Source organism: Opisthocomus hoazin, chromosome 6 (genome assembly GCF_030867145.1).
Source record: "Opisthocomus hoazin isolate bOpiHoa1 chromosome 6, bOpiHoa1.hap1, whole genome shotgun sequence".
In the NCBI taxonomy this organism is placed as follows: Eukaryota; Metazoa; Chordata; class Aves; order Opisthocomiformes; family Opisthocomidae; genus Opisthocomus; species Opisthocomus hoazin.
The window spans coordinates 77,251,388-77,273,591 of record NC_134419.1 but is presented as its reverse complement, the minus strand read 5'-3'; the positions used below and the strand labels follow the sequence as shown (position 1 = coordinate 77,273,591).

Sequence of the window (22,204 nt, the reverse complement as noted above, 5' to 3'; positions counted from 1 at the left end):
GAATTCCACGGGAGCAGACTTCCGAGCACACCATGCTGTAACTGCTGCCGTTAACCTTAACACATTGCCTGAGATCTGCAGCTGCAGGCTTGCGTTGCCAAATTAATTGATCCTCATGGAAGTCAGTGCTTTAAGTGGAAAGGAAGAGTGTCAGGGGAGAGTGAGAACACCCTCATGAGCTCCTATTGAAGAGTCTCCACCCCACAAACGTTTTCCATTTGTCCTTGGCTTATAAAGGATCTGGAGGCAGAGCAGGAGCAGTATTTCAGGGAAATGTAGCATGCTTGCCCTCTTCGTGCGTTGTTTCCCTAGTATTGACCACTGTTGGAGACAGAGTATAGGACTAGGTGGACCTTTGGTCTGACAGCCTGCAGCTAATCTTATGGCTTTTGCACCTACTTAGATTTTAAATGAGGATCTATACCACACTGTAGGCAATATTGCACAAAAATATCCTGACACATCTCTGGCCTCTTTGTGCAGAATTTTAAAAGGTTGGTGAGAGATACGGTGAGGCAAGGGCAGAATGAAGGCGTATCTGTAAAAGCCAGTGCTGTTCTGTGAAATAGGAGTACAACCTACTTTGAGGAAATGGCTCATTCTTGTGGCCAGGAAAAAATTATGGGTTTAGTAAAACAAAAATGCTTTTTTAGGTTTCAATAAATTGGCAAGAAATGGCAAGACACCTTCATTTAAATTGAAAATGCAAATGTAAACCTAGAGACACGCATTCAAAAGCAAGAATAAGGTATGGAGAGGATGTGGTTACTGGTTATACTCTAAGAATAAACCTAGGCTCAGTGACTTTTCATTACTGTAAGACCCTGGCATTCTAAAAGTATTGCAGATGCTTGCATATGACCTTTTGTAATCCAGCAGTACATTTTGTTAGTTGTATTTTAATAAGTTCTGATTTTTCATTGGAACTGCTTAGATTTCTGTGTTTATAAATTTTCCATGTTAGGCCTAGTTTTCTTGGATGTTTTAAACAGAATTCTGTACTAGTCTGAAAGCATTCAGATGAAAGTACAGTTAGACAAGTTGCCCAATGACATCTGTTCAGCGGCATAATTTTATTCAGCTACAAATGACATATTGAATTGAATGAAACATTTCAAATAGACTTTGACAGCTTTCCAGCCCAGCATCTCCAAACTTACTATTTAATGAAAATATGCCATCCGAGAAGTGTTACAGGGACTATAAAGAACTTGTTTTATGAAAGGCCATACTGTGATGTTAGAAGAGAATGCATTAAAATATTATGTCTGCCACTCGTGACATATGTACTTCTTAGCTTCTGAAACATCTCAATGTTTTCTAGTGAATCTTTTGAGCCACGATTTTACGGTACTGTCTGTGTTGCCTACATCTGTAACTCTAATGCTGTGTTCCGCATCCAAGATCAAAACGTTAAAAAAACGCACCTAGCTTGTCTTGTATAAGTTTTAGTAGGAAGTATTCATTTTGTAAGAAACCACAGTATTGTCATCTGAGGAACAGATCTGTGGAAGGGCAGCTAGAAGTTTGAACCGTGTTAGTCTTTAGCCACAGCCAATCCGGAATACTGAGTTGCGTAAATTTGTCCGGGTTCAGCCCGCAGCGTAGCAGTGCACATGAAGTTTGATCTTTGCCATAGTTACTCCAGAGGTGTAGTAGTTCAGTGGTTATTTCCAGCGTGATGCTTTACTTTTGGCATGTTGCTTCAGGGTTTCGCAGCCACTTCCATTACTCTAAGTTTAAACTACTTGATGTAGCTCACACAGTGAAGTATCTCTAAAGTAGTCAGCCTACATAGTTTACCTAAATGTAGAGAATTGTATTTTTCCTTCAAAAATCAGTTAGCCAATAAGCGCTGCCATCTCTCCATAGCTGACAATTTGTGGCCAGTTATTCTGGAGCCTTTACTGGAGGTGTTTGCTTTTCATGGCGTGTTGCCCAGCTGAACTGACATGATTTCTATTATTCCGCTACGAAGGGAAGCTCAAGGAGCTAATACAAAATATTGCTCACAGGGAGCTCTGCTAGGACAATTCTGTGAGAGAGATGCTGAAAGCTGTCAAATGCCGCTCTGGTATATTGGAGTGGGCCCGTGAAAAACAAAGTCAGAGCATCTTTGAGGTTAACGTGAGCAAGATGCTGGGAAACCAGTTCTGACTTTGGCTTTCTGTCTGTGCGAGATGAGCAGTTTTGGTCAAAGCTCACAAAAGTGGTGCCATTCCCTCTTCTGCTGGAGAAGTTTTGCTGAGTCTTCAAGCTCTGTTGCGAAGATAGTGACCCTTGCTGGTATTCCTTTCTTTCCCCCACATGTGCCATGTGGGTTTCTTCTTCCCTTCACGACCACCTGAGGTGCAGGGTACCGAACGCTGTCCCATTGTGACTACCCTGAGGGTTTTGGCCAAGCTTAAGCCATTTTAGGGAGAGAACTTGTTTTTACCCATCTGCTTTGTTGGAAAACATGTTGCTTAGCTTCTTCCAAGGGAGAACATGCTTTCACTGCAACACTGGTCAGCAGCAGTCTCTTCATTAACGTTTTGGAATTAGAATGATAAAATAAATGCTACAGTTTTGGCAAGGAAACCTTCGCCTTCAACACTACAATGAGTGATGGAAGCAGGATGTGCATCGAGAGCCTGGAACAGCATGGGAGGCCGCTGAGGTGCTGAATTTCATTTCAATCTTTTTCTGTCGAAGCTTGGGGAGGTAAGGTTTACGGTTTATTTTCCAAGCTGTCAGGAAACAAGAAAGCTCTCAATCACTCGGTGATTGCCAGCTAGGGAAGTGGTTTTCTCCCTTAGTTGTTCAGATCTGTTTGCTTAGACTGTTCTTTGGTTTTCTGTACGCGGCAACCTCAGGTAGTGGCTAGTTCTGAAGACAGGACGCTGGTAGGCTTTAAAAACTGTGCTTTTGCCTCTTGTCTCACTATCCTCAGCACACCAAAGAGCAGCTACGGATGAGAGTACCTGTGTTTAAACACTGTCTGGGGACAGCTCAGAGCGTGGCTCTCGCTTTTGACATTGTAGCACGTGTTGATGAAAATTTGTTCTCTTTGTGCCAGATGCTGTTCACTCATGCAAGGTGATGGAAGTGGGATTTTAACATGGACTCCAGTAGGCTCAGGATTGTATGAATTTCCACATCAACAAAATTGGGTAGAAGTAGAGAGATCTATTTTTCAAATGCAGTGTATGATCAACTCAAATTGTCTATCTACAGACCATATGAAATAGGCCGGAGGCTACTACTGTAGAGTTAATATTGAAATTTCAGATGCTTGGTTGATTTCCTAGCTATTATAGTTTTATTTTGCTCCCCTCTTTTCCTCAGAATTGTTGTGCTAATTAAGCTCTGCGAATTTCAATCTCTCATGTTCTTCGATTATGACATTGCAGTCCTGTGGCAGCACACTGGAGTGTAGCAGATAGGTTATTATGAAGTGGAGACATTCAATGGGAAAATGTCCAAAAGCATTTCAAATCACTTAAGATAATTAAACAAGGGGAAAGAATGTGGCGTGTTTAAAGAATATGTGGTGGTTTTGCGAATAGGATGATGTTAGGTGCCTGTGCATGGGAAACTCATTACCCGTGCTTCACTCATTCGTTATATTGTAATGAGAAAGAAGGACTGAAAAACACCTCTGTTAATATGGCCTTTGTGAATATCAGGAGGTGCTTGTGCTGAGACCACCACTGCAGAAGCAGCGGGCTTAACAAATTTGTTTATTCTGCTGAATATACCTGTGAAGAAACACAACAGTTGAAGAAACAACAACTAATTCCACTATAAAGGTCAAAATGACCTGAATTGAGATGCTTGAGAATTAATGGAGTACGCTGGTGTCAGCAGGCAAAGGTTTAGATGACATTTTTTATAACTGCCTCTATGCCATCCTGTTTCACTCTCCTCGCCTCCCCCATTTATAGGCGAGGTTTATAACGCATAGCCAGAGGGCTTTTAATAAGGATTTGTATAATGGAGTGAGGCAGTGCTTGGATGGGGGAGAAAACAGGCACTTTAGCATTCGGAAGGAGGAGAAAGAGTAACAAGTCTGAGTAAAGGTCAGGTGTCTGTCTGAGCTGCAGGCAGCATATCTGAGGGGAAGGGAAGCATCACGGTCAGGTTGGAGCCAGCCTTGCCCTACCAGTGGCTTGTTACGATCAATGCTCCTGCAGAGTAGGTAGAGCAGCTGACTGTCGTCATTTAAGAAGTCATAGGAATATTTAATGTTCTTCCTAAAACACCAGTTCTGAAAGTAGCATAACTATACTGAGATGTTAATCAAAACCAAAGGTAAGCAGAGAAGCAAACTGAAGAGCATTACAAGTGTATGTCCCTCTCCAAAGCTCAATAGGTTCACAGCACCTCCTCTATACCATTCAAAGCAACCCTGCCGTGATGCTTCGCCACAGAACAGAGGTGTCCATGTGTGACCATATTTGCAACAACATTTAAGGTGAAGATTAGGGGCTGCATTTCCAAACCTTTCTGCATGATGAGGAGTTGCAGAAATGAAAATCGGATCATACATCTGAGTGCTGTCAGTCTCGCGGTGTGTCTGCAGACTACCTGAGATTCATTGCTAGGCAAGTCAGAATTCAGAAGCAAATAGTCTACAAAGCTCTAACTCAGATTTCAGGCTGCTTTACACCTCTGTAAGATTCAGAAGAAATCATACAGCTGCTCTTAGAAATTGCTTATGGTGTTTCTGTTTCAGGCATGAGATGTTAGCTAAGTGTCCGGTTCCTGCTTCACTTCACCCCATCCCAAAGTTCCGAGTTCATGCCTGATGGCAGTAGGCAGATCACGACTTATCCCTGGGAGTGCTGGGTGGGTTGGGGCTGTACGCCTGCCCAAGAGAAGCAGCCCAGGTCCCTGCTCGCTCGCTCGCACTAACAATCAGACAGTGCTAGCAGAAGCAGGGATTTATTGTTGTAAACACTTGGGTCTCTTCTGCCGGCCCTGATCCCCTGCTGAAGCAAAGGTCAAGTTTTATGCTCCGTGTCATGCCAGAGCAAGGCGTAGTCGTGCTGAGATGTGTAACAGTGAGCCACGCACCACCCAGGATGTAGAAGAAACGTGTACCAGACCATCCAGACATCATATTGTTTGGCTTTAAAGCAGTGCTGTTGAATCGCGGTTGCTGGGTGTCTCTTCAGCCTCGCAGAGCAGCTTTCAGAGACTTGTAGATGCTTTTCGACGGATTATGATGTTAGTGTCTTTCCCCTTATAACTGTATTGCAGGGGGATGACCTGGAACAGGGAGGGCTACCAAAGAAGCTTCATCCTAAGACAAATGGAAAAACAAGCTTGTGTGCTGTGAGAAAGAGATTTACTCCTTAGGCTTTTGTCTACCCGTTTCTCCTATATCACCAAGGGAAACCCTGCTGTCTGCTCCTGCTCTGATAATGCTGAGATTTTTCCGGAGTAGCACTAGCATGAAAAGTACATAGCTCTTGTCATTTCTTACAGCCTCTTATGTGTTGTACTTGGCACGTGGATGGTGAGGGACGAAGCTGATAATAATCTGCACCTATCTGAATGATATATGTACCAAGAAGGAAAAGTAATTGTTTCAGCTAGTGAAAGAAGTGTAACTAGGGAAAAACTAGCAGAGGCTGAATATCAGGAAATGGATCATGACAGTAGCATCTGTTGGAATGCGAAGTAATCTCCCTTTGAAAGTGGTGGGATCAGCATTGCCTCTGACGTTTGAGGCTCAGTGAGACAGAACCTAATGTGATCTACAGCATCGTTGGCTTCCAGGGAGGCCGTCTGTATGATCCACTAGATTTTTTCCTTCTTTAAATTCCACTACTCTGTCTTTCTGAGTCTCCCTGGGTGATGAAATATCATTATAACCTTTTGAAATTATATATTGGTGCCTGGAGAGCAGAGACCGATTTTCTCATTTGCAAGTGAGAGGCAGTGTGTTAAATTACCTTTCCTGTCATTAAATGGATTGAGTAAAAAAACTTGGTGTGTTTAAAACAGGACTTTTTTGCCCTCCCCAAACAAACCACCTAAAATTTCATGTTGTGGGGGCTGGGAAGGTGAGGGTTAGAAGTTTAAATAACGTTCGTCATATTCCCCGAGGCTTGGCTTAGTGGAAGCTGCTTGACACCTGAAAACATTTCAGCAAATCTGACAGGTAAACTTCCTGCTGATTTACAGGGGATGACGAAGCCTCTGCTGTCTCTGTCATAGATCAAGAGGGACAAAACTTGTCCTTCTGGGCCATCGAAGCTTCTGCTTGTAAATTTGGCTCTGGAAAATGTGAAAAAATCCACAGTGCTAACACAGTGGCTAAGTACATGAGTAATCTAACTCAAGAATTGCACTTTTGCACCTTTGGAGAATAAATGAGAAAGTTGTGGTGCTGCTTCAACTGATTTTTTAATCGTATCCAGCAGTTGATAAGGTTCTTGATAGCATTTGTTTCTGCCTCTTCATGTAGTGCAAAAAATTGATTATCATCTGGTACTGCTGAGCATTGTGGCTGACAACATTTGAAACTCTAGACATGGTGATGAATTGCACTATGATATAGTAATGTTATTTTGATCCCTGCTTTTTCGGAATTACATTGATCCAATTAGGTTAAGTGGCTTGCCATCTAAATTAATTTACTTTCCTCTGTTAATGTCCTTTACTGTGGGTCAAAAACAGAAATGTAAATCAATCTATTACAATGCATGTCTTTGGAGGGCTGCAGGGTAATTAAATTACCTAATAGATACATATGTTGAATTCATTGTTTGGTATGTTAAATATTATTACCATAAGTGGAAAGTGAAGTGGTGCACACTCCGTTGTGGAATTTGAGTGCTTGTTCCACTTAGTTTTCATAACCTTTCAAGTAATGCCTTTACATGACTCGCTGTCCCTGGATACTAATGCTGCGTGCTTCTACGGCTGTACAGCTTTTAAGATATTAGACAGCGAAAGTGGGGATAACAGCATCTTTCTGTGCCAGAAATTGTTGGGCTCCCTGGTGACATGGCTTGTAAAGGTCCCCAGCCTTTACAGCGTGGAGAAAACCTTTCCTCTGGCTTGCTCTCAAACCAGCCCTAGTGCCGGTCATGGCAGGAAAACAGATGTCTGAGCAATGGTGTCTTAGTTACTAAACCAAAAGAGTGTTAATGCAGACTCCTGAAGAACTTTCTCATTTTCTTAAAAAGGTCCTTCAGTGGTACATGAAATTTCCATGATTTGAAATCCTACTTTGGCTTCTACATTGGGGCATACTTCTTGTTTTATTAGGTTAGTCGAACAGTGGGACCCCATCATCTCGGTGCTCTTGTTGTTCTTTTACTACTCGCACTGGGAATTCTTACGTTCAGCCGGTATTTTCATCAGGGTAGACAGCAAGACTGCATCCTGATGAAACAGGCCTGATAGGCAGATTGATGACAGCTATGCCAGGAAGTTGTTTACCTGCTATCTTTCCTCACCTGAATGAGTACAACTGTCCATGAAAGACTCCAATGAAAATGAAGCATTGATGTAAGGGAATGAGATCTGGTGGTTGCAAACTGAACATTGATACAGTCAAGCTAGATACGAAGTGCAGTGTTTTACACTGAGGTTAATTAACTGTTAAGAACTTACCAGGCTTGTGATAGCTTCTTCATCATGAAAGATGTAGACAAAGGCTCGACACAATGAGAAAGTGGATCTGGTTCCATCACAGTCGTTCTACCAGAAGATTAATTCAAGTCAAATGACCTACGTAATGCGGCAGGTCAGATTGCTGATCACAGCGCTCCCTTCTGGCGTTAAAATCTATGAATCTATGAAATATTCTCTATATCTGTGCCTGAGGGTAGAATGAACAGAAGCAGAAAGGTCACCTTTATCATCACTGCTGTCAAACACTTTGGAAATAGCAGAGCACAAAATGAGTATATAGCTCAATCACTTTGCCCTTCTGCTACATCTGTTACCCTGTCCCTTGCCTGTATTTTGTCCCATTAAATAAAAATCACTCTGGTATCCTGTACAAAATCCCATTTCCAAAAACTACGCAGCAGAACTCTGTTGGCTTCAACAGTGATGGGATCTTACCTTTTACCTTTACAAAAGGTAATGAGTGCCTGCTAAGCGCACAACTGAGCAGTGCTATTACATAAATAATAATGATCTTTAAGAAAGCAGCTGCTCTTTGTGATAATGAGAGAGTAGGAAACATAGATACAGCACACTGTCTCAGGCAGGCCTTGCAGAGGCTGCAGGCACGAGAGGCGAGATGAATGTTGGTGTCAGGTACCATCTGAGACACCCCAGGGTGTTTGACGTGTCCCTACAGAGCGGGTTGGTGAAATGTGTAGAGTATCTAAATCAACGCTAGATGCCTGGTTAGGCGGCGAAGGCCCGCTCTAGGTGTGGTGGCTGGCTGAGATCCAGAGCACTTCGGGTACAACCCACCAAACGCTGCAGTGTGCTGACATTCAGTATCTATTAATGTGCCAATATTTCCCACAAGATGAAAAATGTAAAGTGAGAATCTGTGCCTAAATACTCATTGTGTTGGGGCTTTGCTAGCTTCATCTTCTTACATTGCCATTTCCTTCTTCTTTCCTTTTTTTTTTTCTTTTTTTTAATTTTTTTCTTGGTCTTGTTTCATTCAGCGTTTTTTTTTCTTCTGCCTTAAGGTAGAGGCTTTTAAAGATGGGCTTTCTCTCTAATAAGTGTTTGTACAGTTCCTAGCACAGCCAGGTCCTGATCGTGACTGAGCCACTGGATATTAATGTGATGCAAGTAAAGCAGTAAAGAAAATTAAATGTTAGTTCAAGTTCTAGTTTTACTGTTTTAAACAAAGTGGAAGAAATGTGTACCGAGACTGTGCACTAGTCCACACTAGTATATACGCAAAAGTGCAGCATTAATCAGCTTTAAATAAAAGAAAGGGCCTGGTTTGTTCAAATGAACAACCCAAGGGAGAAATGCCTCTTTGAAGGGGAACAGAATATTGTCCGTAGTCCAGACTCTCCAGTTTTTGGAAGGTGATGACAACAGTTATCTTCGGTTTCTTCTACATTGTGCTTTCACGTTCCACAAGAATGTTTGTCAAAACTCAGGCATGTTTGTATTGAGGTATGTAGCTTAACACCTATGTTAGGAGTGAACGTGAATATGTGTTCTTCCTTCTGGCCTTGTCAGAAATGCTCTTTATCTAAAGAGCTGAAAAACAGATCAATAGAAAGCCTTTTCTTTTTAAATGGCAGATGCTGCTTTCCATATTTCATGAGTTTACTACAAAAATACAAGTTTTCATAATTGTCAGCGACATGCCCATCTGGAGATTTCCCCAAAATTGTAGTTGCAAGTCAAAAGTTTTTGTGTCATTGCTAAAGGCAGGAGGGGAAGCGTGGAGAGAATGAGCACAAAAAGTCTCATCACAGACATGGTCTTTCACCGTCTCCTGATACATCATTTCCAGTCATTAATATCTTTTTCAGATGGTCAGAATAAATCCAGTACTCTAACTTCTGTGATGTTCTTGTAGTGTTTTTCCTCAGGTGACAATGGGAGACGTTTGTTTCATTTACCGAGAGCTAAACTAGTCTTTGGGTGGTCACTTGCTCGTGAATGCAACACATCATATAATAAAATAAGAAACACGGGGAAAACATTTTGCTTTACCACAAGCCACCATTACTTAACAATACTCCAAATGCCTAGATTGCAGATTTAATGTAATATGTGTTGAAAATTAAGTGGAAGATTCAATACTGAGATGTGCTGTCATGCAGTCCTTGTCTGGAAGAGAAAGCAGCCTGGAAATTTGTAGTCTCCTCACAATTAATGGATGAAGTGTTCGTGTAGCTTCAGTATCTGGAGTTACATTTTTCCTTACTTCGCACACAGCCCCAGCAGTCATTGTATCATTAATGTTTGGGTTTGATCCCTGTCTCAAACAGAACCACTGTAGGACACAGTCAAGGTGATGTGGCCTTCATATTACGTCTGCTCTATTTTTTCCAGGGGCCTGTTAGCCAGCGGCTTCACAGAAACACATTATTTGAAAGACGGCACTGATGTGGTTCTTGCACGCAATTACACGGTAAGGGTGGCGTGGCGTGGGTAGATGCTGCTTCGTCGTTAAAACCCAAAGTGCTCTCTGCCGGGATCTGAGCCATGGGATGAAACAGCCAGATATGTGATGGTTTTTTATTGTTGCCTTCAGTACCTTTTGACTGCTGTGATACTGCACATGAATTTTTAGAGAGAGACTTGAAAGGCAAGCTGTGGGGTTTTAACCAGGTGACTTTTAATATCTGTAAGATTTATTCAGCTTCTTGGAAATATAGCCATTAAATTTTTATAATAAATGCAGCCATTGTTGATCAGTTGTGGAAGAAAGTCCTGATTCAGTTAGGAAGAAAACTCAATACCTCATTTCCATAGTGCAGAAGCTAACATCACAGGTTTTGAAGGCTTGGGTGTCTTTTCTGCATTTGGGAAGCCATGGCTGGGGGTTGGGAGAGGCGGTTGGTTGTTTGGCTTTATTTTTTAAACCAGACCATAAGACTGTTATGGATATAATTTATACTTTTATGTGTATATGTATGTATTTATGTGTATGTGTGTATATATATAAAAATACAGCTAATATGGTCCTTGATAAAACCAGTAGTTAAAAACTGCTTTTTATAAATAAAAAACACTTTATGGCAGTAATGTTTTTGTCCTCTGACGGTATGAACACCTTAATTAGAAACAAGGCAGCAAGCAATTTTAATTGCAAAGTTTAGCTTTTATCTGCCTAAGTCCTATAAAGTATTTGTTATGTTACATTACTTATTTATTGACGCTGTCAGAAGAGGCATCATGCTTTGTGTTCCCATCCATAATGGGCTTTGCTGGTATCAGCAAAAGGCATTATTTCTGTGCATAACATTTTACTTATGAAAAAGCGTCTTCATTACAGCCCCAGACCTCCCACGTAAAGCAATCAGTTTGAAAGCTTTCAGTGTTTTCCTTTTTGCTGGATGCTCATATCTTCTTCAAAATCCGCTTAGTAGAAAATAGTCATTTGATTTAGAAGCAGGAAGGCTGTATAGATTCCTCAAGGAAGTAAAAGGAAAGAAACGAAGCACACAACTGTTTGACAGATTAACCTACATTAACGTGAATACGTGTACAGCTAATGACAGCTAGACTTTACCTTCCTAAAAAAAAAAATAATCTGTTTTCATAATGCAGAAAGTCATGATTAATTAAGTGCATTTTGCTGCCTAAAATGTTTTTTTGACAGATCAGTGAATTCATTTTGCATTAAATGCTGCAATATGGTTTAAAAATGGTTGGAATGTGATTTCATGTTTATATCTCTTCTTCACCGAGGACATCAATGTAATCTGTAGTGGAAATCAAATCCAGTTTCTCGTTGAAATGTTACTTAGTCAAATTCTGCTCGGAGGTCAGACCAAGTCAGGTTTGTGGAGCTGTTGGGTGGGGAGTTCCTCTTGCACACGAGTCAGTGTCCAGGTTATTTTTCTGGTTTGTAGCACTTGAAAAATGTGCAGTTGTCAAAAGCTGGTATTTATTAAATGATCTCCAGAGTACTGGTTTAAGTATGACAAATCAGGCATGGTAATTATTTGTTTTTAGGGAGTCATCCATTTTATATACTAGTTTACAGGAATAAAAATATATGATAGGAGAAAAAAAAAAATCCTGCAGTTCAGTGGATTTACTGAGCTAGAAATCAATTTTCTACCAGTCCAATTGCAGGCCATGGTCTGATAAGTTTACACTTTCGGTATTGTACTTTGACATCATATATAGCATGCGGATCTCGGAGAAGTTGTGAAATGGGCCACAACAAGGAGCTCAAGGTTAATAAAATGACAAGTTGTGTGTGAAGAGGGGAAGAAATCAGGACCTTTGCCATAATTCCCTCTTTGATAAAGACAGCTAGACTGCAGCAGCCGCCTGTGTGGGAAGAGATAGCGGCTTGTCCTCGCCGTTTCACTGAGGACTGTGCTTAATGCTGGTGATGCTAAACCCCAGAGACTGGCTGCTTAAGAGCTCTGAACTGCACCTCTGCCATCTACCTGCTTTCATAGAATCCTAGAATCCGAGATCCGTTTGGGTTGGAAGGGACCTTGCAGATCATCCCATTCCACCCTCCCTGCCATGGGCAGGGAACGCTCCCACCAGCCCAGGATGCTCAGAGCCCCGTCCGGCCTGGCCTTAAACACTGCCAAGGAGGGGGCAGCCACAGCTTCTCTGGGCAACCTGGGCCAGTGTTTCACCACCCTCATGGGGAAGAATTTCTTCCTAATATCTCATCTAAATCTGCCCTCTTTCGGTCTAAAGCCATCACCCCTTGTCCTATCACTCCATGCCTTCGTAAAAAGCCCCTTTCCAGCTCTCTTGCCATCCCCTTCAGGTAGTGGAAGACCACTCTAAAGTCTTCCCAGAGTCTTCCCTTCTCCAGGCTGAACAGCCCCAGCTCTCCCAGCCTTTCCTCACAGCAGAGGGGTTCCAGCCCTCGGGATCGTTGCTGGGGCCTCCTCTGGCCCCGCTCCAACAGCTCCATGTCTGTCCTGTGCTGAGGGCTCCAGAGCTGGACAAAGGACTCCCAGTGGGGTCTCATCACTTAAAATGATGAGAACAAGCCTACTTTATTTTTGGTTTTAGACTGTTTCAGGTCCTGTATGACAGTCAGTGCTGAGCCGGGGGATGTTGTTTTTTCTTCTATCTTATCAACTGGATGCATGTAACTGATAATATTAAAATAAAGTGAAATAGTACACTCACACTGAAAACTTGGATGTTCGTAGCAATTGTGACTGAAGCAGTCGTCCCAAAAAAATTCAGTCTGACTTCCTCCCTTCTGTTGTGGCTTTATCCTTGCTAATGTGTTCCTGACTATGAGTACTGATGATAAAAGTACCCAAGAGTAAAATACTATTACCCTGTTTCTGTCATTTCTTTCACTGAGAAAAGCTACTGAGATTTGTATTTAGAAAGTCAGATGTTGCTGTTCTGTGTTCAGTTGCTCATGTTGGAAATATAAATGCTCTAAACAAATATTTTTCATGGTATAACTTTATTTGCAGAAAATTCATGTCTGAATTATTCCATCTTGCCCGGCATTTTCATGGCTATTGCTTTATTTAACAAAATCAAGGTGGTCTTTAGAAGTCTGCTGTGTGAGGCTTTGTAAGTGAAAACCATGACCCCAAAACTGAAAAGGTTAATTAATGCAGCTAGATGGATGCGGATGAACCGAGCAATAAAAAGGCACAGTGAAATGACTGTCAGGTTGAAGCATGAGTGATAACTTTCCTTTGCACTAATAAGATAGGAACCTTTTACAGCAGTGTTTTCAGTTTCCAGGTGGCATTCAAAGGAGCCATGAGAAAAGAAATGCTGGCCGTGACACAATCATGGCTTTCCAGCCAGTCACGTAATTGGGAAAGTAATATAACCTTTAGTCAACACTAAAATTAACCTTGATTCCAGACAGATACGTGTATGTGCTGAGAAAGTATCTCTGTTGTGAGTGCCTTTTGCAAGCAGTGGATTATGAAGGAAATACAATAACCTAGCCACAAAATGAAATTGGATTGTTGCCTCTCAAAATAGAAGACCCTCATATTCTTGGTTCTTCTTAATAACATGCAGCCACTCAGCTGGGTAATTCAATAAAAGTTTTCCTTTCCAACCTCTTTCCCTTCCCCTTCATTTGCTCTGTGAATTTTTTCAAACTCGTAGGGTTGGGATTGGCTTTTTCATACTTTTCTTTATGCTTAGCTGCCTCCCATAGACATACATAGATTTAAATGAACTTAAATGAAAATATGTGCCTATAGAAAGTAGTAAAATGTGAGCTGATTGGTTCATCTGATAAATTTTGTAAAATATTCCATACTGTAGCTTTAAATAAAATAACACAGAAAAAGGTGGTCAGTCATGCAGTGTAAACCCCATTGACCCTTTTAAAAAAAAAAAAAACACAAAACAAAAAAAACCCTCACACCCAGACTTTGAGGTTTAAAAAATACCCAAGATTTCCATTTAGGAACTGTTTGGATTAAGTACAGTGAATACTTGGTGGGGTGGGAAAGGTGCTGTCAGTGGGTTCCCGAATGCTGTAGCCTGAATTTGATAATCACTTTGAAATAAAAGGGATGGCAAACTGTCAGAAAACTGGAGAGCAAATTGCGTGTACGGCTATTGAAATGTTTTCTCTTTTTTGCAATCAGGGTCACTGCTATTACCACGGCAATGTACGAGGGTACCCCGACTCCTCAGTCAGTCTCAGTACCTGCTCCGGACTCAGGTGAGCCAATATTCCAGGAATGCTTGAGCTGCTTAAGAAACCAACCTAGTACCTGTTGAGTTTTTGTTTTGCCTTTTAATAAATAATTAGGGGACTGGAGCATCTCTCCTATGAGGAAAGGCTGAGGGAGCTGGGCTAGTTTAGCCTGGAGAAGAGAAGGCTGAGAGGAGACCTTAGAAATGCCTCTAAATATCTGCAGGGTGGGTGTCAGGAGGACAAGGCCAGACTCTTTTCAGTGGTGCCCAGCGACAGGACAAGGGGCAATGGGCACAAACTGAAGCAGAGGAAGCTCCAGCTGAACAGGAGGAAGAACTTCTTCCCTCTGAGGGTGACGGAGCCCTGGCCCAGGCTGCCCAGGGAGGCTGTGGAGTCTCCTTCTCTGGAGATATTCCAGACCCACCTTGACGCGGTGCTGTGCAGCCTGCTCTGGGTGACCCTGCTTGGGCAGGGGGTTGGACTGGGTGACCCACAGAGGTCTCTTCTAACCCCGACCATGCTGTGATTCTGTGAATGTACCGATATCTGTTTTTCAAATGTTGGTGCAATCTCTGTAAAGACATTTTTTCTCTAGTTGCTCTGAAGAGGAAAAAGAAATAGAAAATGCATTTTGGGGGTTTTCCATGATGTCCCTTCTCTCTTGCTGCCCATCCTTGTCGATACTCTTTTGCAGCAGAGTGGTGCTTGGCACATTTTGGGGCTGGCAGTGCCGGGTGGCCCTCCAGTCCTCGCTGTTCTCAAAACTGTTTCACCAGTGATGGCAGGACTGCCGTGCAGCTGCGGACTCATGCATCATCCAGCAGCCTCATCATTAGGAGAGTTTGCTTTATAAATGTGCCCGTGGAGCTCAGTAAACTGTGCTCATGGCAGGTATGATGCTCAGCATGAGGATTTTAGCTACTTGTTAACAGAAGAGTAGCAGATTCACATTGCTGAAAACCAAGCCCCTTCTGAGTTTGCGAAAGGAATGGGCTGACAACATTTTAAATACACAATGGACACAGTTCAGGAAACAATTATCTTCCTTACTTGGACAATCAGAGACTGGTATTTACTCACAGACCTGTTCCAAATCACAGTAATTAACTGTAAATTGGCTCTAGTGTTCTCTCCCTGGAAAACCCAGTTTTCCTGTCAGGTTTCCAGCTGTCTCAACCTTTTCTGGGTTTGTTTAATTTATCTACAAACAGCATGAGTAGCTGGAGACTCTTCCCCTTGATTTTGCATTTTGTGCAGTAGTGGTATGATCAAGGCTTTTGTAATAGAGCTCTGGGACAGACAGCAGCAGAGACCACAAACAGTTTGTTACCAGGACCCCTCTCCCCATCTGAGGGACCTGTTTGCTGGAGTGGATGGGATTCCTGTGGCTTATTCCTGCACAAAGAGGGGTTTTATGGGTGCTTCAGCATCTATCTGGCATCTTCCACAAGTCTAATTAAACCCTTGCAGGGACCATGGCAGTCTGCATTCACCGGTCTTTCTTGCAGTTTGCAATAATATAACGCAGTGCTCTCAGTGTGTCAAGCACTGCTTAGTTAAAGGGATTGCGTTGCTGCAAGGTCCACAGGGAAAAATTGCAGTGTGAGACAGTCTGCACCGATGTCTTGTGCCAGAGCTACCTAAGAATTTAAGAACTCTCAGGAGAAATCACTCTGCTTCACACTAAATGCATTGTCTTTTTTCTCTAACGTGCTCTTATTACAATTATTGAGCTCACAGAGTTGTTTCCCAGTTTTGGGTAGTCAGGTATGTCAAGGCAACATATGCTGGCAGTGACATTTTTCTCTCATCCGGCACTATCGCAGATAAATCTCCAAAGCACAAGCTTGACAGCATTAGGCTCCTATCCCATAGGAAAACTGTAGCAGCATCTTTTTCAGTACAATTTTTCACAAGTTTCCCTGCCAACGCATGTTTTGCTCTAGCAGGAGAACAGCTGAGGACATATCTCAGTCTCCATGCCCATTTAGCTGCTGCATTTGCTGCTGAGGTTTGTTAAGAGAGTGCCTATGAGTGATGACAGTTTGTGATAAGGGTGCCTGTTGACTTACTCCACAAAACTCATTTCACAGCCTGATAGCCAATAGTAATAACTTCCAGTTGTTACCTCTGCTTGATGCGAGCCGGGGATGTCTACTTGAAAGGCTTCACAATGCACTGTCAGCTCCCTCAACCATCCAGGCCCTCTCATTAAAACTGGTTAGGGATAGCAGGCCAGGTGGTGTGAAATCCCAAGTAGCTGCACTGAGGAGGTCCTGAGAGCACTAAGCATCTTCCAGAATCAGGCCCACAGGTCACCGTATACCTCTGCCACCAAAACATTACTGTGGCAATGCATCCCTCGAGAATTTGGGTGGAAAGATCTGGTTGACGATATCCCTGCTCAATGCGGGGGGATTGGACTAGATGGCCTTTAAAGGTCCCTTCCAACCCAAGCCGTTCTATGATTTACCGCACGTGGTCTAGTCTGAAAAAATATCAGGAGAAATAACACAGTTCAAAACTATTTCATGGCTTACTTTGCTGGCCACTTTACTGGCATTACAGCTTGAAAGAACAGTTAGGATGGGATGAGATGCTGTACTTGCCCACCAACTTGCTGGAGTAGAGATTCTTGTTTTTCCATGGCAGGATAAAGACTGCAGGCTGCAAGGGCAATGCTGTGAGCCTTTGTGTGGCCATAATGCCCTGGGTGAGGACAGTCCCTGGAGCAGCTGTTTCACTTGCAGCAGACAGTGGAAGAAAAGACTGGTCTTATTCTCAGGGTCTGTTCCTGGCTTTGTGACAGTTTCTAAGTCAATTGGACAAATCTCTCTGTCTCAGTTTCTCCATCTGTGAAATTCATTTAATGATTCTTACCTACCTCACACAGCTGTTGCGTGGAGCTAAAGTTTAAGTGCCTGAAAAACATCTAATGAAAGCAAGTGCAAGCTGTTAGCTTGCTAAAATCTCAGCGCACTAATCTCCTCCCACTCCTACTAGACAGGCACCTTGGGCATTGTTCCAGATATGGATAGGTAGGGACTGCGTCTTTTCCCCCAGATTAGGAGAGTTCATTAAAAGACATGAAACTAGTCATAAAGAGTAGGTTTCACATTTTAGCATGCTCTGAAGCCTGAGCGCTCAGTGGTAGTCAAAGAAGCAGAAAGGATCATAGGAATTACTGAGACAGAAACAGAGGATAGAACAAAACCCCTCATTACCACTTTATAAATCCGTAGTGCACTCACGTCTTGAATTCTGCATGCAGTTCTTGTTTTCCCCTCCCCATCCCCATCTCAGAAAAAGAAGCACTATATCTAGAAAAGGCACAGAGAAGGGCAAAAATTGTGATCAAAGGTAAGGAACAGCTTTTATCCAAGGAGAGAAAATAGACTAGGATTTGTCACTTTTGAAAGGAGATGACGAAGAAAAGGGGCTGAAAGTCATGCTGAAAAGGGGACAATTACTGAGTATTTTCCATAACCCCAAATTAGGAGACGTCAAATGAAACTTTAGAGCAAAGGAAATGCTACTTTTTGTTCACCACATAATGAAGCTGTGGAGCTCACTGTCACAGGTGGTTGTCAATGTAAAAAGTAGCAGCAGATTCAAAACAGATGAGACAACCTGGGGAGCGGAGCAGGGGGAGCCTCTCCCGGGCTGTCAAACCCAGAGATGTTCCTGACACTCGTGCTGCCAGAGCTGGGGGTACCAACTGGGGTGTGCTGGTTATGGTCTTATGGCTTACCCTGAAGTATCTGCTTGGCCAGGGCCAAGGTGCTGAGCTGGAGCAACCTTGCTCTGACCTGCTGCAACCATGAAGTTCTTACAGTGCAGCCATGTGGTTGAGCATCTGAGATGTGTTATTAGCTTGTAAATATGACATGATTACTCTATGACAACCTACAGGAAGAATCAAGTGTGAAACCTGCATATTAAGACAGGTTTGACTAGTTTACGTTTTCCAGAGAGATGGAGGAGGTGAGATAGAAAGGTAAGTGAGAAGTAGGCTCGGCTCTTATACACAGACACTCACGTATTCCAACTGTGTTACATCCTCTCAGACATAACATTCGAGTGCCTCGCTTCACATAGGATTACAACGGCATAAATAGTTGGATTGACACTGATAGCTGCCTAAAACGAAGGTTAGCGGAGAACATAATCATGCCATAATCTGTATCCTGCTGGCTCCTCTGGAGGAGGAAGAGCTGAATGGCGGAGAGGAGACGGTAAATGCTGAATGCACGAAATGGGAACAATGGGTAATCAGGATTTCCGGCGCTTGCATCTGGATAAGAAAACTGATTAGACTGTCAAAGCTTGTGGGAAGGTGAAGGTACGACAACGTCAAGTCGTTTCCTTCCTGTCCTCAGGAAACACCCTTCTGTTTATCTAGCTCAGAGGCTCTTCAAGTTTTTAGCAAATAATTTTGGCCTGTAGCCACCACACACATCTTCTATGATAAATTTGTATAGACTTGAATGATTTTTCCTCTATTACTTTCTCTGCGAGTGCAGAACCTAGCAAATAAACACAAAATTGCTGCCTGAAGAGCGCAGTCTCCATGGTCCAGGGGCTGGCAGAGGATGCTGGCATGGGGACGCGCAGCTACAAAGGCGTCCGCAGTGACCTCTCTGATGGGGGACTCTGAGAGGTGCTCTCAGAAATGCCCTGGTAATTTAAGGATACAAATCTCCCAGGAAGCCTTTTCTTTCTAAAACACCAAAATGCTCTTGAAATCCTAAGAATCCCTCAGAGTTACCCAACTGCTCGATAATAAACCTAAAAGTACTCAGTCGTTGTCCAACCCCATCAGCGACTGAAGGATGCTGGGTCTGGAGTGACAGTGATGGGGGTAAGGCCCCGGAACGGAACAGACAGTCATTTTTAATGGGATTACATAGTCATGCTACCCGAGGCCGCCAACACTAGAGCCGTCCATTTTTCAAAAGGTCTGGCTGAACTCACTGCTTCCCAGACGCAGTCAGCTGAAGAGGGGATTTAAATCTGACACTCCAGACAGCAACGATTTAAAAAAGGAATGGAAGTAGGAAACCAGTGAGAAAAAAACTTAAATTCCTCATGACTCCTTGAGCGTGATTTCCCCACAGAAGGGGAGACTTCATCCCAAAAAGAAGTTAGGAGAAAGTCACAGCTGAGAAAAGCACCGGCTTAGATGTGTGCTTTGTTTCCATACTTTCTGAAGAGTTTTTAGTTCATATAAACATCTCGCATGGTTTGTAAGTTATCTGACCGTGACACTACTGTTGGTTTTTAAGCTTAGCCTTAGAAAGCATTCAGCTTCTGGGGTTTCGTAGCTGCTGTGTTCTGGCTGCTCAGGTGGTAAAGAGCTCCTGGATCATGATCACCTCCGCGATCTGAGATGAACATCGTGTCTATGCTTTGGCAATTGTGTGCCCGCTGTTCCCAGCTGCACAGTAATCCCCCAGGCGTCACTGCTGCTGCCAGGACAGGCATGAAAGATGAGCCGTTTGAGCCTGCCCCTGCTCCATCCAGTCTGCGTCTATGACAGCACTTCATTTAAAACAAAAGAAAACAAAAAAGCCCAACTAAAATCACAAAACATAAAGCTAAAAATATTTTTGTATGTTTTGTGACATGAAAAAAGCATCCTATGAGCCTTAATGTGATGTACCAGTTAGAATCAAGCTGCTTTTTATTGTTCCTCCCTTTGCTGCACTGTGCTATAAAATGTGCTCACTAAATTGGCGCTGATGCCAATGTCTCTTTCCTTCTTCATTTTTCTCTGCTTTCCTTGGTCTGCCTTGTCACCTTCCGAGCTGAGCTCACATGTGACACTTTCTCTGATAACACAATTACTGTTTCTTGCAACCCAAATGCTGGACATAAAATTGCATTATGGCTTTCAATTCAAGTAACTCCCTGCTTAAATTCCAGGCATCAAAGTTGCAGACCAATGTGCATTCACTCGGGATAAATCCATCTTACACTGAGAAAGGATGAAGTGTGTGCAACAGTAGTCTCTGGGCATGGCTATGTTTTAGACACCGTGCTATGGAATATATTTTCAGGTTAATGAAAGGCATTGGCCGGAATAAAACATATTTGACTAATGATGTGTCTCTGTGAGAACACCTCTACGACTGCTGCAATATGTAAAACCAATAATGCTACTGCTTTACCCTCCCTGTGAGGTGCTGGCCTTTGCTGGTTTGGGTCAGACTTGTTATTTTCATGGAATCCTGATGTGCTGTATAGTAGGATAAAGGTATTATTTGGGTCTTGTGTGATGCTCCTCATTAATACACAATTATTGTCTGTGGTTACTAAAGCTTACCCCGTTTTGAAGGGTGGGAACTGATGTGGAAAGATGTGAATTGCCTGTCCAAGGCTGCCTGGGGACAGCGGTGGAGACAGGCGTGCTTCTGTTGCTGGAGCCCAGCTCTCATTCTCTGTATTTCCCAGTCCTGTAAAGTGAAAGAATGACCAAACTGTTTGGAAAATGTCTAAAGATCACCTAGCCTATTAGAAAAACAGTCGATAGGTCATCTTTTTCACTTATCCCACTAGTATTCATCTGCAACTTATTGAAAAAGGCTGAAACTGAAGTTTTCATTCACTGCTTCATTTTTTTTTCCTTTGTTGTTTGTTTTCCTGCTTACTTGCCTGGGAATTTGTTAGAAAAAGTTCTGAGGATGTAGAATTGATAAGAAAAATCAATTAAAATGCCCTGTCACTTTATGGATCACCTTATATCACACATGTTGAGAAGCACTGCGGTAACTGCTGTACCCCCGTCCTGAGCACCAGGAGAACAGCACGCCCGGGTTCTGTGCTCTGCTCACCTGAAATGCTCTTTGAATTACATAGTGCAGCTGCAGGATGGGTCCCTCCACTTTGGAACCTGTAGCATTCATTACTAAGTGAAGGTCCTGTGGGTTTTTAGGTGGCACGCGAGTACTGCACAGTCTTTCGCTGCGTCCTGTGGGCAGAGACAAACTTAATGTATGTGGCGTGTAAGCATGACAGCCCTCTATAGTCTAATTAATTTCTTACAAACTAAAAACATCTACATTCCTCTTCCAGTGGTAATAGAGCTTTTTATTATTATTGTTTAGAAACGAGTATAACTTTGAGCTTCATTAAAACCAAATGTTTAATTGCATTCATGGATATCAGATTTATTGATTTACTTCACTTGCCCTGTATGGTACAGCAGAATAATATATCACAGTTTCATATAATGCTGTCCTAGCCAAGTTTTACTTCAGCATCACAATTTCTCAGACAAGTATGCATTGAAGGTTTATGTTGGCAGGACCTTTGCTTCTGCTGACAAGCTGGAAAAGAAAAATCCCATTTATATTTTGAGATTTCCTAAAGCCTGTTGATTTATGAAATATGACTGGCCTTGCATTAGGTTTTGTTTTGGTTTTTCTTTTTAAGAGAAAAAATATCACATTTTAGTTTATCAACGATTTAAACAGTGGAATTATTCCATCAAATTGCACTTCCCTAATTGAGAGATTCTTGGCAAGTTAAACAGCAATTAATAACAAGTTGATTCTTTGAGTTATGTTTTAATCTCTCTTTCTCCGAGATGGGGGATTTGTCCCATCGTAGGCCATCTCATATACGTATTCCCTGTGTGTCCATATGGAATATAATGGCATATAGTAGGCAAACACCAATTGTTTGTTCGTGTTTAGAGCTGATTAGTAGCAATGTGGATGTGGTTGACTTGGTGCTGAGCACCAGACACGAGCAGGATTCAAACCCTGTCCAGAGGTAGAGTAAAACATTAGCTCAGGCTCCAGACCACACTGAAGCTGCTTCCAGTTGGCTTGGAGCCTGTGAACTGATGTCTGGACATGCGGTATTGTATAGATTTCTTTTTTTTTTTTTCCCCTCCCTTTCTGCTACCAGTGATGAAAAGGACAG

General features: G+C 42.6%; 1 protein-coding gene across 1 annotated transcript in view; it reads left to right on the top strand.

Annotated features, from left to right (window-relative positions):
* ADAM12 (ADAM metallopeptidase domain 12) overlaps positions 1 to 22,204 on the top strand; it is a 191,560-nt gene that overhangs the window by 98,736 nt on the left and 70,620 nt on the right. The window contains exons 4-5 of the mRNA XM_075423915.1: positions 9,988 to 10,066; positions 14,223 to 14,299. Of these exons, the coding sequence (XP_075280030.1) occupies positions 9,988 to 10,066; positions 14,223 to 14,299 (156 nt within the window). The remainder of the gene's footprint in view (positions 1 to 9,987; positions 10,067 to 14,222; positions 14,300 to 22,204) is intronic.